Below are 18,148 nucleotides of genomic sequence, written 5' to 3'. Positions count from 1 at the left end.
CAGGTCAAATAAGGGTGAGCCTTACAAATGGGAGTTTCCAGGGAATTGCCAGATAGGTCAAATAATGACAGTTCTCTTTGAATGGTGTTTTGGGGAACTCCAAACCTGTTTTACTCCCTCCGGTGGCTACTGGCCACTCCTGGTTTTCACTGTGATTGCAAGAATATTGGTTTTCAAGTCCGCTGTGATAATGGGAATGGGTCTAGGTCACCCATTTGTATGTCATACAGCCATTCTTACTAAAATTCAGCATTTTTTCTTGAATAAGCACTCTTTGGATTGTTGCAAAATTTTGGTTAAGTTCCAGAGTTCTGGAAAAGTTGATTCTGACAATTTTTGCCAGTATTTTTATGGCAGAGCATCTTTTGCTCTTCTTGCTTTTTTAGAGGACTTGCCTTTCACATCCTCACTCTGCCATTCCCACAGACATCACTCCTGTTTAACAGATTTTGAAGGAAAGACTAATCCCTCCCAAATTACTTCCCTTGTAGAGTTGTCCTCAAAAAATAAACATGGAGGACAAACATAAGCATACAAGGACTGGGGAGTACACCACCAATAAACCTATAGTGATAAAAACTTTTGATGAAGAAATCTTACCAACCAAAAATTAAATTGAAAATGTAGAATTTAGGACTTACCTGGAAAGGGACAGAAGGACCTTTTAGGGAGCATGAAAATAATCTGTATACTAATTTGAGCAATGGTCACATGTGTATACAATGTCAAAAGCCATTGAAATATATAAGAGTAGTGTACTTTATTGTGGGTAAAATATGCCTCGATTAAAAACAAAAAAAAACTGTGTGGTGAATCAAAAAAAAATAAACTATGTGGTGAATCTTGAATCCATTTGAATCTAGAACTGTAAGTAAACAACCATGGGAATTATGAATAGAATAGAATATAAACATTGACTATGCAAAAATATCTTCCAAGTATCAGGAGTTAAGTGTGCAGGCCAGGGAGAAAGATGGGGATATTATAGTATTTGTATGTGTATTAGTTATCTATTGCTGTGTAAGAAATAACATCAGATCTTAACAACTTGAAACCTAAGTCTTTATTATCTCAGTTTCTGTGGGTCAGGAATCCAAGAGCAGCTTAGACAGGTCATTCTGGTTCGGGGTGTCTCAGGAGGTTATAGTCTTTGGGATGCTTAACTAAGACTAGAGGACTCACTTCCAAGATGGTTCACTTGGGTAGCTGTTAGTAAAATGCCTCAGTTATTTGCCACATGAGTTTTTCTGTAGGTCACGTTGAGTGGTCTTACAGCATGACAACTAGCTTCCTTTAGAACCAACTATCAGAGAGAGAGCAAGGCAGAAGCTGTAATGTGGTTCGTGACCTAGCGTCAGAAGTTACAGACTGTCATTTCTGCCCTATTCTGTTGGTTGCACACACCAACCCTCAAACAGGGTTGGAGGGGATTACACAAAAGGAGGAAGACAAAGAGGATCATTAGGGGTCATTTTAGAGCCTGGCCACCACAGCCTGCTAATTTCCTCAGCTTTTTTAGCCAGGAGCCATTACCTACTGCCCACAAGTTAGAAAGTAATGCTTCCAACCTCCTAATGTTTTTGTATAATCCTTTTCCTTGCTTTAATGCATTCTTTTAGGTACCTTATTTGCCTTATAGAAGCATTTACTAAACTTGAGTAATATTTTATTTTCACTCTACTGAAAGATTTTTTCTTGCATTCAAATCAAACTGAATTTTATGTTTTTATATTTGAAAATTCTGTAGCGTATCATACGGTATGCGTATGTTCATCTTTAGTAATTATTTCTGCCTACCATATGTCTACATATGCTTGGAATGGCCTTATCCTGAGTATGGTTATTTCTAAGTGGTAAGAATTTGGATGTGTGTTTTTTTATTAGCTTTCTTCTTAATTTTTCTTTCCTCTAAATTGCTTATAATTCTTTTTAAATAATGAGCATGTATTACAAAAAGAAAGTCAGGCTTTCAAAATAAGTTTTATAGTATTCAGTAATCATGAGAATGTAGGGAGACAGTCTCATCACTATTGGTTAGAGTATAAAATTTGGTACAACCTTCTTGGGGGAGAATCTGGTATTTGTCTGTCACAAACTTAAGTGCTCATAGGCTATGAACCAAAAATTCCATTCTTGTAAATCAATCCTAAAACATCCATTTGTATGCACAAAGATATGCATATTTATTGCATCATCATTTATAATGGTAAGCTATTAGCAACAACTGAAATGTTTAATAATGGTAAACTATTAGCAACAACTGAAATGTTTAATAATAGGTAAATGTGTAAGTGGATTATGGTGTAGAATACCATGTAACCATTAGAGTGATGAAGATTCATTATGTACTACATGAGAAAATTACAATTATGTGAGAAACATTCCTTATTCTATGTAGAATAACTACAGATGTGTGTTTAAAAAAACTTAGCTGTATATATGTATACATGTTTATGTCTTAAGTGCACAGGAAAGAATCTGGAAGAATTCACACCAAATAAACTTCTAAATAGGAAATAAGAGAAAAGTTGGGATGGAGGATGGAATTTTTTTCTGCGTGTTAATGAATTATTTTTATGAAGAATGTGTTTTAAATTTTGAGATATAACTCTGGTTGCACTGAGATGACTACAGTTCTCAAGTAGAAAATTAATGAAGAATCACATTTCGGGGCACCTGGGTGGGTCAGTCATTAAGCGTCTGCCTTCGGCTCAGGTCATGATCCCAGGGTCTTGGGATCAAGCCCCACATCGGGCTCCCTGCTCAGCGGAAAGCCTGCTTCTCCCTCTCCCACTCCCCCTGCTTGTGTTCCTGCTCTTGCTATCTCTCTCTGTGAAATAAATAAATAAAATCTTAAAAAAAAAAAAAGAATCACATTTCACTTTTTCAACCGTGAAGTGAGCTTGTAATTAAGAAGGATCTGATCATGAGGATTTTGTCTTTGTGGATCTTAGATGGCTTGTTCTCATATCAAAGTTATTTCAGTTGTCCAGGCAAATGAGGCTGAGATTCTGAACTGCAGGAATGCGGATTGGAGAGAACATAAAGAGAATTTTAAAGAAGTTATTAGATATGGTAGTCATGTGAGAATTGGAAGAAAGAGTAGAGTGGAAGTAGAATTGAGATGGGGGACACAGGAAGAAGACAGATTTTTTAAAATTAATTAATTTATTTATTTGACAGAGAGAGAGGGAACACAAGCAAGAGGAGGGGAGAGGGAGAAGCAGGCTCCCCGCCGAGCAGGGAGCCCAATTTGGGTCTCGATCCCAGGACCCTGGGATCATGACCTGAGCCAAAGGCAGATGCTTAACAACTGAGCCACCCAGGCGCCCCAGGAAGAAGAGCAGATTTAAAAGAAGATATGAATTAAGTTAACAATATTGAAGACCTGTGGGAAAATCCCATGAAGCTATCTAGCAGATGGTTTGAAAGAACAGTCTGGTGCTCTGGAAGTCACTGGCATTTAGAATTTTAAAATCATGATTGTTGATAATTGTGATGACCAAAGGAAGAGTGTATACAGAATGAAAGAAGAGTCTTAGAGATAGAGCCCTGGGGATACTAACTTGTAAGGAGCTAGCAAAGCAGTCCCTGAAGCTGACCAAAAAGTTGCATTGTATAGGTGTATCTAACATTTCAAGGATGAAGATGATGTGATTGGTCAGTAGTGTCACATTGCATAGGAAGTGGAAAAGAAAACATTCAGATTTGTAGTATTAGGGATTTTGACCAGAATGGGTTGTAGTAGAGAGCCCTCTAGTGGAAGGGAGCATGGCATTTGAGGAACTGGAAAGAGCATGATGAAGCTGAAGCTCAGAAAAGAATATGAATGAGACTGGCATTTTTCATCCTTTAAATACAATGTGACCAGTTTCTTAGTGGAAAGAAATTAATGGGGGGGGGTTAGTTTTAGTATCTCAGTGTAAGAGAGTTATGAAAGTTATATGTGACTTTTTCTTTTCTTCTGCCCTGTGAAGGTGGAGAAGAGGTTTTGAGGAGCTAAAAAATGGGGAGAATGACTTTTTTTTTCAGCAGTGGGAGGGGATTTAGGGAATTTTTCTCCCAAAGAGAAGTGCCGAAGCAGACAGTAAAGAAAAGCAGCAGGGCCTTTTTTTTTTTTTAAAGATTTTTTTAATTTATTTGACGGAGAGACACAGCGAAAAATGGAACACAAGCAGGGGGAGCGGCAGAGGGAGAGGGAGAAGCAGGCTACCTACTGAGCAGGGAGCCCGATGTGGGACTCGATCCCAGGACCCTGGGATCATGACCTGAGCCGAAGGCAGACGCCTAATGACTGAGCCACCCAGGCACCCGCAGCAGGGCCTTTTGACGCCTAGATCAACTAAAGTTCCAAAGGCTTGGACCAGGCACAGAAAGATGAGTGTTAGAGGAAACTTACTTATCAGCAAGCTAATTAAGAAAAATCATTGCAAAATGTATTATTGTACATATTTAGTTTTTATAGTGCCTCTTCTGGAAAAAAACTATTTGCTTTATTACTTTGTTTTCTCTATTTATTATATGAAAACTGATACTAAATATACAGGGAAGAAATTCTTTATTTCCTCCTCACACAAAAGACTGGATAGGGAAGATACTCTTTTTTTCTCTCCTTTTGTTTTATTAAATTAATAATTATGCATGGAGAAAATTGGAACAACATATGTTAACATTTAACATTGCTTACCTCAGGGGAATTGACAAGAGAAGGTTGAAATTAACTTCTTTTTGCACATATCTCTTGTTTAACTTCATTACAGTGTTTTTAGAACAACCAGTAAAGCATGTAGTGATTATAGGGAAAGGCTAAAAATAAAATGAATTAATACATATTTGTAGGAAGATTAAGAAAATAATATAAAGATATGCAATGTAGGAAGAGTTTGCCACTCTAAATTCCTACTGTGTATCTTTGGCTATGTGTAAGCTTTTGTTACTTACTATACAAAACAGAATGTACAGTATATAAAAATATATTTATAAGACTATATACTTTTTCATTTATATCATGGGCACCTTTCCATATTGATACATACCAATTTATTTTTTAAACATTGCATAGAATTTTGAAGACTTTTGGGGGGAACTTTTTTTTTAATTGAAATATGTACAGAGAAAAGTATCCAAGCTTAATGACTTTTACAAAGTGAAGACATGTTTAACTACCATCCAGATCAAGATCAGTAACGATGCCAGGGCGCCTGGGTGGCTCAGTAGGTTGGGTGTCTGCCTTCGGCTCAGGTCATGATCCCGGGGTCCTGGAATGGAGCCCTGCATCCTTCAGGGCTCCCTGTTCAGTGGGGAGTCTGCTTTTCCCTCTCCCTCTGCTCCTACCCCTGATCGTGGGCTTGTGTGTGCGCACGCGCGCTCTCTCTCTCTCTTGCTCTCTCAAATAAATAAATAAAATCTTTAAAAAAAAATCAGTAATGATGTTGATAACCCTTCTTCATACTGCCTTCCAGTTAATGAACCTTCTTCCTATCCATAGGTAACCACTCATATAGATAAGTTGTGTCTGTTTTTTAACTGTATATAAATTGAGGCATACAGTCGTGTGTGGCTTTTTTATGTGTGTGGCTTTTTGGGGGGGGCCTATATTATTTTTGTGAGATTTATTTATGTGGTTCCATGTAGCAGTGGTTTATCCCTTTTCTGTTTGGTATGGTAGGTAGTCTTTAGTAGAATGCATAAATCATGATTTTTATGTATTGTCCTACTGATGGGTGTTTGAGTTGTTTCAGATTAGGGATTATGAGTAATGCTTCTGTAGGCCTGTATGTGTACAAGGTGTACATGCCTTTTGCCCCACATTTCTATTGAGTATGTGCAAATTGCTGTATATCAAGGAAAGAAATTGCTAGACCATACGGTATCCATATGTTCACCTTTAGTAGATACTGCCCAGTTGTTTCTCAAAGTGACCCTGACATTTTACCCCTCTGTCAGCAGTGTGAGAGTTCCATATACTCTACTTCCTTGCCAGCACCTGGAATTGATGGCTTTTTGTTTGTTTGGTTTGTTTTTGTGTTAGTGTTTGTTTTTGATGGCTGTTTTAGAACATTTTAAAAGTCAGCCCAGTATTTTATTATGTGAATAGACCATAATTTAATCTTTTGATGGGCATTTGCCCTCTTCCTTCCCTATAGCACAGCCAGAACCTGGACAGCTCCAATATCTAGTGGGCTCTGTGACCTGACTGTGTGCAGAAGAGTCAATCCTGGAAGTTTCAGAATCTCTGTATATTCTTTTTTTTTCCTTAACAGATTTTTCTCACATTTCCTCTGAGTAGTATGGTACCAATATGAAGAATCCATATAAAATAGTTTCATTTTATGACATGAAAACCAATTTTGATTTTGTGGTGGTGAATGTTTTTTTTTTTCACTCCTATTTAAAAGTAATGTAAAAAGTAGTATAATGTCTGAAACTACTTTTGGTGATAGCATTGCTAAACAGCCAATTTAGTTATCCAGAATAATTTGCATTCTCTTATAACAAGCATACCGTGCTAGCTGCTGCACCTGCATCACATAGATCCTCAGTCCACCGGAAAACTACCGTGTGAACTACTTGAGAGTGTGATCACTTAGGTTTTGGAAAACTGTTTGACTTTCACCCTTTGAAAATGAAAGGTATTTCCAATCAGAGAAACATGATTCAAACCCCAACCTCTCTTTTAACAAATCTCCTCTCCCCAGTTTCCTCCCAATTTTCTTGTAACATAGGTTTTTTAAAGTATGAAACTCTGGGGGCTTGCTTTTAATGACTTAAATGTGATCACCAGACCTCCTGCTCCTTCTCATGATAGGAGATGTGTTACTTCCTGATAACCACTCTTCCTGTTGTGCATTATAGCTTTAAAGAGTTGTTGGCACAGGTGGCATTCAGTACCATCCAGTTACCGTACGTAATTCCTTGGGAGAATTTAGATACTGTTAACCCTCTATGATAGCTGAATAGTCTTTTGGAAAGTGCCTTATAGGCGCATAAGATAGTATTATCTTTCCTATTATTCTTTGCTTTTTGCAGTTGTATGTTGAATTATTCATTTTTGGAATAGCTATAATGATCAGAAGAAGCATGTGATTCTCATACTGTTAAGTTTTAGTCATGCTTTTTTACTTTCACATGTGGAGGTTTTTCACATTTCTAATTAATTGCTGTCAAAAACTTCTTAGAGGTAGCTGAAAACTACTGCTTTATATTCTGTTCAGTTTTTTTATAAGTCTGTGTCTTAGAAAAATGTCTTTACCTCTTGAGATTTTTTATAAGTCTGTGTCTTAGAAAAATGTCTTTACCTCTTGAGATTTCTTAGGTCGTATTGCAGCATAACACTAAAATTCTTCCAATTCTTTGTTATCTGCAGTAATAGTAACGAGTCTGAAAATGCCTATATGAATTAACGAATAAGCCAGAAACCTTATTGAAGATGCCGTTTTCAATGACCTCTCCTTTCTCAGGCCCTAAATCTTTTTTCTCAGTGTTGATAATGAATAGCAAAACTTGCTGGCTTGATTTTTTTTTTCCCCTTTCTTCTCAGTATCTGGTAAAAGTTCTAATATTTTCAACCAGGATTGGGCTGCAGGTGGTGGTGGTAGGAATACAAATCTAATCAACTTCCGACATATAACTAGTAATTAGGAATCTCTTCATTTATTTCACATGAACCTAGCTTATGGATTAATTTTAGAGACCACTTTCATGTCTTGGTTAATAAAATGCTTTGACCTCTAGTAGATCATTTCTGTATATTCTGGACAGTGCAGTGTCAGTCTTTACAAAGAAGTCCAGTATTACAGAGTTTGCTCGAGTTGCTTCATTATAGAGTTAACACAGAGAATAAAGCACCCAGTAACCTAGAACCAACAGAACCCTCAGCTTCCCTGTACTTTCAGTACCTGCAACAGCTGTTTCTCTTTCTCCACAGGTATCAGTCAGAGCCGGATCTCTCACTGGCTGTTGCAGCAGGGATCAGACCTGAGTGAACAGAAGAAAAGAGCATTTTACCGATGGTATCAACTTGAGAAGACAAACCCTGGTAAATATCATTTCCTTATTTTATTGCATCTGAAACAAGACAAATGTAATTAATTACTTTATTAAATCTGTGCTGATTGATCTTCACTAAGGTGATTTCATACTTTACTGTTGTTCCTTTTTCCCAAAGAGCACTCTTGCCAATGGCCATACCACCCTGAATGTGCCCAATCTCACCCAAAGAGCATAAACTGTGAAACCTGAGCCCTGATTATACTATTTTTTAGTTTAGTGTCTAATACTATTAGTCATTTTCACTCCTTCCTCCAAGGCACCTCTTTATTTCCAGATTATATGCTATTTCTAACGATACTTTGAAAGACAGGTCATAATTGTCAGTGGCTGTTTTCTTTTTTTCAACTGTAGGTACACAAATAAGATTACATACCTGGTTTTTTATTTTTGTAAATGTTATTTTAGTTAGTAATGTAAATTTCATACTTTTATTTAGTTATTGCTATACCGTGTCTGGTGATCTCTGCTAATGATTTTCTATTTCTAATTACCTGGGTGATGAGCATGTCTTTGGACTTTAGGGTGAAGCTGCCCTGATAACTTTGGAAGCAGCAATAGGTTGGAAAGTAGAATGAAATCTGAAGGAAAAAGATCACCAAAACCTTTATGTCTGAAGTTGCCAGAAATAGGCAAGATCTATGGTAGGATACTTTTAACAAGTGGTATATAAAGTCTGAAGTTGTGTGGCAACCTGTTTTTCATCTATACATTACACAGACTGGTGGTGATGAGCCTGATCTCAAGTTTAGCCTTATGATTGGAGAACTGTCTTCTGTAATACTACAGCATTAAAGCCTTTGCTTATTATAGATTAAATCATCAGTTGGAATATTGCATATTGAAGACTTAGCTAATAATGGCATTGACTCTGAGGTGGAAATAATTTAGAGAAACATATTTGTGTGTATGTGTGTGTGTGCTAAGATTTTTTTTTTTTAAAGATCACATGCCTGATCTGAAAGCCCCAGGCAGAACAAAACAGAACAGACCATATCAGCCTCTCTACAATGAGGTTTTTTTTTTATCTACCCTGCCCCCCAGTTTCTATTTTGAAGTGTTTCAGACGTACAGAAGAGTTGAAAGACCAGCACAGTGAACACCTGTTTACTCTCTTCTTAGATACAATAATTGTTAACATTTTGCTATATTTGCCTTATCCCTAGAAAATAAATAAATGAATAAATTTAAAAATCTATGTATGTATGTATATGCATGTAAATACATCTCTTTCTCTTCAGCATTCATCTGAAAAAAAGGGTAATTGCCTGCATAACCACAGTCTGTTACCACATCTAAGAAAACTAATAATAATTCCATATCATCTAACATCTAGTTTATATTCATATTTCTCTAATTATTACAAGAATGGGTTTTTTATTAAACAGTATCTGAAAAAATAGTGATTTATGATTTAGGTGGACAAATTGGAATTTGTTATATGTCTCTTTAGACTCTTAAATCTAGTCATTCAAACTTTTTTTTTTATAACATACACTTCTTAAACCATCTAATGTCACAGAATGTCCCATATTCTGGATTTTTCTGTTTCCTCTTAGTGTGAATTAACTTATTCCTCTATAGCCCCTGTATTTCCTGTAAACTAGAAGGTAGGCTTAGAGACTTGATTAGATTCAGGTTAAACATTTTTGGCAAGAACACTTCATAGATTATTTAGAAAGGGCATGTAGTAATGTCTACAATGTACTTTGAAATGCAACAAAATAAAATGGATAAGGAGATGGGTAGATAATGTGATAAAGTGAGTAAAATATTAGATGATTTGAGTATAGATTTTCATCATAAAATTCTTTCATTGTTGCTGTATGTGTGTTTGAAAATTCACAATAAAACATTGGGACAAAATGCTTTGTCAGTAACATTTACCTCATATATGAAGAGGCATGTAATGTCAAGTTGTAGCAAGCACTATCATATGCTAAGTTTGATCATTTGTTAAAGTAATGACCACCAGATCTTGTCTTTGCAATTTGTAAATAATCTATAGGACATCATTTTGCCACTGGATGGATATCCTCTTCTACAGCAACCTTTTGTCAGTAGTCTTAGCATCAACTGATGCTTACCTAAATGAGTTATTCCATTAGGGATTGCAAAATAATCATGATCTTATTTAGCAATCCTTCAGCATTTATTAGCTAGCAGTTTTTCTGCAAAGAACTTTCATTTTTAGGTATTCTTCTAATGATAGCTCGCTATGTAAGCAAATCTCTCAAAATAATGACTCTTGTTGTTGCCATTAGCTAAATGTTCTAAAGCAGCATAATTCAGTGGAAATATTATTTAAATGACACATAATTTAAAATTATCTAGTAGTCACATTTTAAAAAGTAAGAGATAACTAAAATTAATTTTAATATATTTAGCAAATATGTATTAACACTTCAACATTTAATCAGTACTTTTAAAAATTACAGAGACCTCTTTCTCTCTCTCTTTTTTTAAGTAGGCTCCACACCTACTGTGGAGCCCAGCGTGGGGCTTAAACTCAACCCTGAGATCAAGACCTGAGCTGAGATCAAGAGTCAGACACTTAACTGACTGAGGCACCCCCCTTCCTTCCTTCCTTCTTTCCTTCCTTCCTTCCTTCCTCTTTCTCTCTCTCTCTTTCTTTTCTTCCTTCCTTCCTTCCTCTTTCTCTCTCTCTCTTTCTTTTCTTCCTTCCTCCCTTCCTTCCTTCCTCCCTTCCTTCCTTCCTTCCTTCCTTCCTTCCTCCTTTCTTTTTGTACTGATTTTTGAAATCTAGTCTGTATTTTACACTTGAAGCACATACCATTTCCATTCAGCCACATTTCAGGTGCTCAGTGGCCACATGTGGCTACCATATTGGACAGTCTTAAAAAAATCATACTTGAGGCAACACTTCAAATTCAGCTCTAAGCAATCTTTCCAAAGACTTCACTTCTCCCTTGACTCACACACAGCAAAGCAAATCAGATGGCAAGTAACAAAAACTTCGCACTTGGTGTGCTTAATAGAGCAGCTTAGGCTGATAGCAAAGATTTGGCTAGGTAAATAAGGAACTGTACCTAGGGCTTTCATAAACTTGGTCACATTGCAGCAGTTGACTGCCATGGGGGGAACACCAAAGGGATTGTCAAGATGTTCAAAAATATATAGGGCAGAACAGTGAAGAATTTGGAGGAAAAAACTAGCCCCAACTGTGTCAGGCCATCAGCCTCCATAAGAGAAGGGATTTTTTTGTCTCTTGGATTTGGCACATAGAACAGTGCCTTGACATACAATCTAATCAGTTGGTGAGGTAAATTCCCATCCCACACTGGGATTTCAGGGCTGGGCTCCAATCCCAGACAGGGACTAGGACACCAGGAAAATGAACTGACCAGAAGGTAGAAGGGGACTAAGGTGCAGCTCTCAGGCCCCTGCAGGTGATCTGCAGAATACGGCTATCAGAATCCAGTTTTGGGCGCCTGGGTGGCTCACTTGGTTCGGCGACTGCCTTCAGCTCAGGTCATGATCCTGGAGTCCCTGGATGAGTCCCACATCGGGCTCCCTGCTCAGCAGAGGGTCTGCTTCTCCCTCTGACCCTCCCCCCTCTCATGTGCTCTCTCTCTCTCATTCTCTCTCTCAAATAAATAAATAAATAAATAAGAGCACCTATTATTAAAAAAAAAAAAAGAATCCAGTTTTTAGCTCTGGGGTGATACAATGTTCTTCTGCAGCTTCAGAAGAAGCTTTATTTTTTATTAAAAAATTACTGTTTTGTTTATGTTTTTGATCTTATTTTTTATTTCAGTTTGTCTTGGAACCAGAGTTAGGCTAAACCATGATCAGGAAATTGGAGGAAGGTGGAACTAGGGCATTGAAACAGGAAAATGGGAAAGGACTAACAGTATTCATCCAGCTGTTGATAAGGAGTTGCTTTCTTTAAGGAGATAGTACCTCCTTTTAAGAATAAGGTCCTCTAGGAGCGCCTGGGCTGGCTCAGTTGGTGGAGCATGTGACTCTTGATCTGGGGTTGGGAGTTTGAGCCCCATATTGGGTGTATAGTTTACTTAAAAATAAATTAAAAAGAATAAGTTTCCCTAATTATATGCACTTGTTTTTCAGTGAAGTTATATTGCTAATGATTATCCCCTTTTTAAAGGACTTTCTAATTTTTATTTGAAAACCAAATCCATAGGGGTTCTGTCGGACAGAATTTAAAGTTAGCTAAAGAGAAGAGGATACTTTGTAATTGTCAATTGGTAGTTTTCATAGCATCAACAGTAATCAAATATTAGCAATTAAAATTTAATATTTAGAAGTTATTCTTTGCATTTTTACTTTTATTGTAAGACCTAATATGATAGAATTCTTTCTAGGTGAATGCAGCTTTGTTGACTTTAAAATAACCTTTGAGGGGTGCTTGGGTGGCTCAGTTGGTTGGGCCTCTGTCTTCGGCTCAGGTGATGATCCCAGGGTTCTGGGATCGAGCCTCATGTCAGGCTCCTGCCTGCCGCTCCACCTGCTTGTGCGCACGCTCTCTCTTAGTCAAATAAATAAATATAATCTTTAAAAATAAATAAAATAGCTTAAGAATTGTATTGTTCCTTCTTCGTGGACACTGTGAAACTACTATTGTGTTTGGATAAGATGAACTAAAATTATGTTAGCACCTAAAAATAGCTTACCCACTGTCTGGTCATTAGGTGCTTATAGTACATGAGAATCTTCTTTGCAGGTCAGTGCAGAAGTGATTGGAATCTACCTAAATGTCCCTCAGTCACAAACTGGTTAAATAAATGATACATCTGTACAATGGAATAGTAAGGAGGCTATATAGCTATTTTTTTAAAGGAGGGCTTTATATGAATTGAATTTATATGTAGGAATATCAAATTCATAAGTGAATAAAGTAAGGTACAAAATAGATACAGTATACTGTCATTTATATAGAAGGAATACATACACACACATATATGCTTATGTAAGCACAGAGCATCTCTAGCAGGCTGTATTTGGAGATAAGAAGGCTCTGTAAAGGCTCTGAGAGACTGGGAATATAGGGTGGCAGGGAGACTGTTAACTATATAACCTTTTGTGTCTTTATAAATTTTGTACTTGCATTATATATTCAAAAGGTACATACAGTTTCATGAAAAGGAGAGAGGGAGGAAGAAGGGAAAGAAGGAAGGGAGAGAAGGAAAGAGATAGGCAAAAAAGAAATTAATCTGCCTTGTTAACAGCTTTCTAGATATAGAAAACTGAAGAACCTAGGTTCACATAGTCCAGACCTGCTTATTGATAGGAAGTCCTTTTATTTCACAAACTTTACTTGCTCATCAGAATAAATGCAAATGGTACTGTCCCATTGCTATCTTCTGGGGGAAAAATGCAAAATTAAGAAAAATCACAAAATGAAGAAGTACTTTTTTTCTTTTCTCTAAATGTAAGCATTTAGAAAATAAATAAAAAACACTTGTACATTCTCTGCCTCTATTCTTGGGCTCAGTGCATTTCTCTCTGTATACCGTGATTGAAGTTCTCTTTTAAAACCTCTTCACTCTGGATCCATTGGATACAGGATTTTTTTTTTTTTTTAAGTCTCTCTTTAAGTGGACTCAGCAAGAAAAATAATAGAGTGATATTTAGGTTATTTTTACTGATAATCCAATAGATAGAGATATATTGTTGTTCTCTGATAAACAGACCCATCATTAGAATTTCCCAGCATACCCCAAAGCCTGCCAAGGAGTATGAATAAAATAGACTGATGGAAACTGATCAAACACATTTTATCTTGTTTCTTATGAAAACGTTTATAAGAAAATGCCTATTTTTTAAAAGAAGTGGGTACTAAATTCAGCATGGTTGACATCAGAAACCCCTTTATTTAATCAAATTAAGCTCAGCAGTCTTTTCCCTTGTCTAATTTAAACATTACTATGGCAGACAGGGTTTGCTGAGTTCCTCTTGGCTCATGGCACTGATTCTGCCTATTTCTAAATTAAATAAAGTTTGCCAGGAGGCTCATATAGCAAGCACATGAAGTAAATTTGGAGATCAGAAGTAGTGCCTCCTCCCTTCACTATTGCAGAGTGTCAGAGCCTCAGGGAAATCATGTGTGTGACATAGGGGATGATGAGAAATTACTTTTGGAAAAGCTAGTTTCTATGAATGGGATAGTAATGACATGCTTATAGACACTCTATTAGTTGACTGGCAAAGGCTCACTCAGAAGTAAACCTGTTAAGAAAATTATCTGTACAAAGAGAACATTTATCAAAATTTAAAACTCTATCAGCAAATTAGAAAAAGACTTTTTTTTCTCCTGGGTTTAGAGTTGCTAGATAAATGTGCAAAATTTTGTTCTTAATGAGAGCCCAGATACAAGACAGAAAAAAAATTTTTCTGTAAAGAAAATAGGTAGCACATTTCCTGTAAGGAAGAAAAAAGTGGGTTCTTTAGCCAATCCAGAAATCTCGCATTTCACTTCAGAGGGTTTTAAAATTACATTGTTCCTGCATTCTAGTATCTTTGTATTTTTCTGTCAGAGTCTATAATTTTGAACCCATTCTTGGGTTATTCATTGCTCTCCATCCACTTTGACTAGAGCAAGATTAACTAAGCTTTCTAGAACAAATCTGTGTTTATTGGAGTGTTTCCAAAATGCTGCTTGTGCTATTTTTAAATACTGCTACATTGAAAAAGAAAAAGGAGCAAGAAAAAAAACCCTCAAAAGTAATGTGATAATATTATGTTTCAAATTCAGTATGTTTACGCGTTTGATATTGAGTTTCCACCCGTCTGTGCATAAGTTGTCTTGATTTCTTTTAAAGTAATTTATTTCACCTAAATTTCTTTTGTATAGAAAAATTGGATAATATAGAATATTATAAAGAAGCATAGTTACATGACCAATAAACCCCAATACCAAGAAAGAACCATTATTATCAGTTAATTTATTTTCTTCAATCTCATGATTAAGACTCTTTGTATTCTTTGTTTTATTTATACCCATTTATCACTCAACTAAGAAAACATGCCATAGTTATAATGTAGCTTACTAATTATAATTTACTGACCTATTCCCTATCCTTCATCCACTGAAACCCTAAAACTATCCTTTTACCAGAAGCCAGGCTTTGGATGAGAGGACCTACTGCCTTGCCCAGTCTGTTTTTACCTCTGTCTTGTTCAGCCATGATAGCTGCTTGACTCTGCTTTGGACCTCTTATCATGACTGTTGAACAAAATTTACATAATGTAACTTAGGTAGATTCCAGAGCCCTTGTTATGCTGAAGTCACTGCACACATGCAGAAAAGTACCAAAACAAAGACTTTGAAACCCTCCAACCCTATATTTTTTCCTTATGCCTAAACTTTAACTTTGATGCAAATGTAATATAAATGTAAAACTTTGATATAGATTTAACATGTAAATGAATGAGTATGGCTATGTTCCAGTAAAACTTTATTTATATGGCAGCCAGACATAGTCTGTCATACATTTAAGCCATGAATCTCTAAAGCATTGTGTGATGACATCCTTGTCCATTTGAGGAAGAAGTTAAATATTTACTTTACATCACACACAACAGGAAACCATATATCTGTTAGGGGTTTAAACAATAAGAAAACTATAAAAATATTCTGAATGATACAAAACATATTGACCACAAAAGAAGAGGTTGACAATTGTGCCTACATAAGATTTAAATCAGAAAGCACACCATAAATAAAGATAAAAGACGAATGACAAACTGGGAAAAAAGTTGCAATCTGTGTGACTAGCAATTGGTATTATTTCAACACACCAGTAAGAAGAGTAACTCAAAAGAAAAGACAAAAGATATAAATTCACAAGAAGATATATTTTTTAGTTCAGTAAATGAGAAAAGATGCTCATTCTTACTAACAGTGAAATCTCTTTATTAAAGGAAATTTTTTTGCCTGCCAAATTTATAAATGTGAATAATTAGTAATACTCCTAATACTCAGTATGTTGGGGAATATGGGGAAATATCTGGAGATGGTTATAATGTCTTATATTTGTTTTATGTTATTGTGTAACAGATTACCCTACAACTGAGCAGCTAAAAACAACAAACATTTATTATCTTACAATTTCAGTGGGTTAGGAATCCAGGAGTGGCTTAGCTTAAATGGTTCTGCTCAGAGTTCTTATGGGGTTGTAGTCGAGCTGTCAGCCAGTTAGACAATCTGCCACTGACCACTACCATTGAGTGTTGGCTGGCCCCAGTTTCCTTCCTGCCCTTTGCCAGGGATTTCACGTTCTCTCACTTGGGCTCCGAGTGTCCTTACAATTGGGCAGCTATTTTTCCCCTGAGCAAGTGATCTAAGAGATAGAACTGCTAAGACAGACACCATGGTGTATTCTATAATGTCAGAAATGACATATGACTTCTTCCATATGTTATTGGTCACACAGACTAATCCTGGTATATAGTATGGGAAGAGACTACACAACAGGTGAATACTAGGAGGCAGGGATCCTTTGGAACCACCTTGGGGGCTGACTACCGCATGGCCGTATTGGTACTGTATGCCTAGGGCCTTATTTCTCCCTGTCTGCTGGGCTATACAGTTCTCTACATGGTGTCTGCTGCAAATGGAATACCCAGAATGGCTTTTTTTCCCTCAACTGTGGCACCTGGGGGCTGGCTGGGCATCTTTCACCCCATGTGGCTAGCTTGGGCTTCCTTACAGTATCGTAGTCTCAGGTTAGTCATACTTCTTAATATGGCAACTCACTTCCCCCAGAACCAGCATGCAGAAGATCTAGTTAGAAGCTGCAAAGGGTCTTATGATCTAACCTCGCACTGTTTCCATTCTCTGTTGTCAAAACATGTCACAGGACCAGCTTAGAATTCAAGGGTATGATTACCAGGAAGTGTGACTTATTATGAAGGGCCATATTTGGAACCTTTCCCAGGAAGTTATGCTTCAGAGAGATGATGCTGGCTTATTCTAAAGCTAATTAAAGTAATACAAATTGATCTGATTCTTTGAAGATAAAATTGACAGTGTTGCCTATGGACTAGATATATGGTATTTGGGAGAAATAGAGAGGTCAAAGATGAATCTGAGAACTTTGAGCCAAGCAATTTGAAGAATAGGGATGTCATTTACTCAGATGGGAAGGGCTACAAGACAACAGGTTTGGAGAGGAAAATACGGATTGGTTAAAATATTGGGCCTCTGTAATACATATTATAAATATGTAGCTATCAAGGGGGATCTACAAAGAGATCTGCATGTAGCAAAGTAGAAATACTATCCAAGTTATTAATTACAAGGTACAATAAATAAAGTATGATTATTATGAAGAAATAAATATGTATTTATTAATATGTGCATTATTCCACATAATTCTAACAATATCTAACCAGTCTTTCTAGGGCTATATTAAGAGTTTGTATTTTATTCCATAGGCAGTGGGAACTTTTTGAAGGCTTTTGGTCAGTGGCATGCTATGATCATAATTATGCTTTGGGAAGATGAATTTAACAGTATAAAGAATGAAGGAACAATGGGAGATCCAGGGATTGAACTTTATGAACACATACCAAGTTATATTTAACTTCTTTGAAGTAACTCTACAGAGGTCAGAGACAATGTTGGGTTTTTTTGTTTTTGTTTTTTGGGTTTGTTTTGTTTTGTTTTTTCTGACTTCTAACCTAGAGCAAGCCAAAAGAAAGGGACGCCCCCCTTGATAAATACTGATAAATGGTGAACTAATGAATACATGCATCATCAGCAGTTCATTGAGAAAAGGCTAGTCTAAATTAATAAAACATCCCAATTACATTTTCCCCCATTGGTTTTATTACATTCAACTGGTAACAGAAAACAGTATAGCTTTAACACATAGTAGACCTATGGAGATCTGATTTTAGTTAACTAGTAGACTAAAATCATGTCGAATACTACCTTACTGTTTTTGATGCTATATTTGACTTTTTTCTTTAAGAATTTACAACAATTAGGGTTATTTTAAATTTATCTCCTACCTGCATACATTTAAGGGCTCCATTTTCTCAATAACAAGAGTCCTTTGAGTGGTAATGAAAGGTTCTGATCATATAGTGTATATTGTTCAAAAGATTAAAC

General features: G+C 36.4%; 1 protein-coding gene across 10 annotated transcripts in view; it reads left to right on the top strand.

The window, feature by feature from the left end:
- Positions 1-18,148, top strand: part of HMBOX1 (homeobox containing 1) — a 202,708-nt gene that overhangs the window by 126,800 nt on the left and 57,760 nt on the right. For all 10 annotated transcript variants that reach the window (XM_025873765.2, XM_073892540.1, XM_073892543.1 and 7 more), the window contains exon 5: positions 7,928-8,038. In XM_025873765.2, the coding sequence (XP_025729550.1) occupies positions 7,928-8,038 (111 nt within the window). The remainder of the gene's footprint in view (positions 1-7,927; positions 8,039-18,148) is intronic.

The sequence above is a fragment of the Callorhinus ursinus genome, unplaced genomic scaffold, assembly GCF_003265705.2.
Source record: "Callorhinus ursinus isolate GAN/ISIS: 27379988/994484 unplaced genomic scaffold, GSC_fseal_2.0 scaffold4, whole genome shotgun sequence".
Classification (NCBI taxonomy): Eukaryota; Metazoa; Chordata; class Mammalia; order Carnivora; family Otariidae; genus Callorhinus; species Callorhinus ursinus.
Note: the sequence above shows the minus strand (reverse complement) of the source record. Positions and strands in the feature narration are given on the sequence as shown.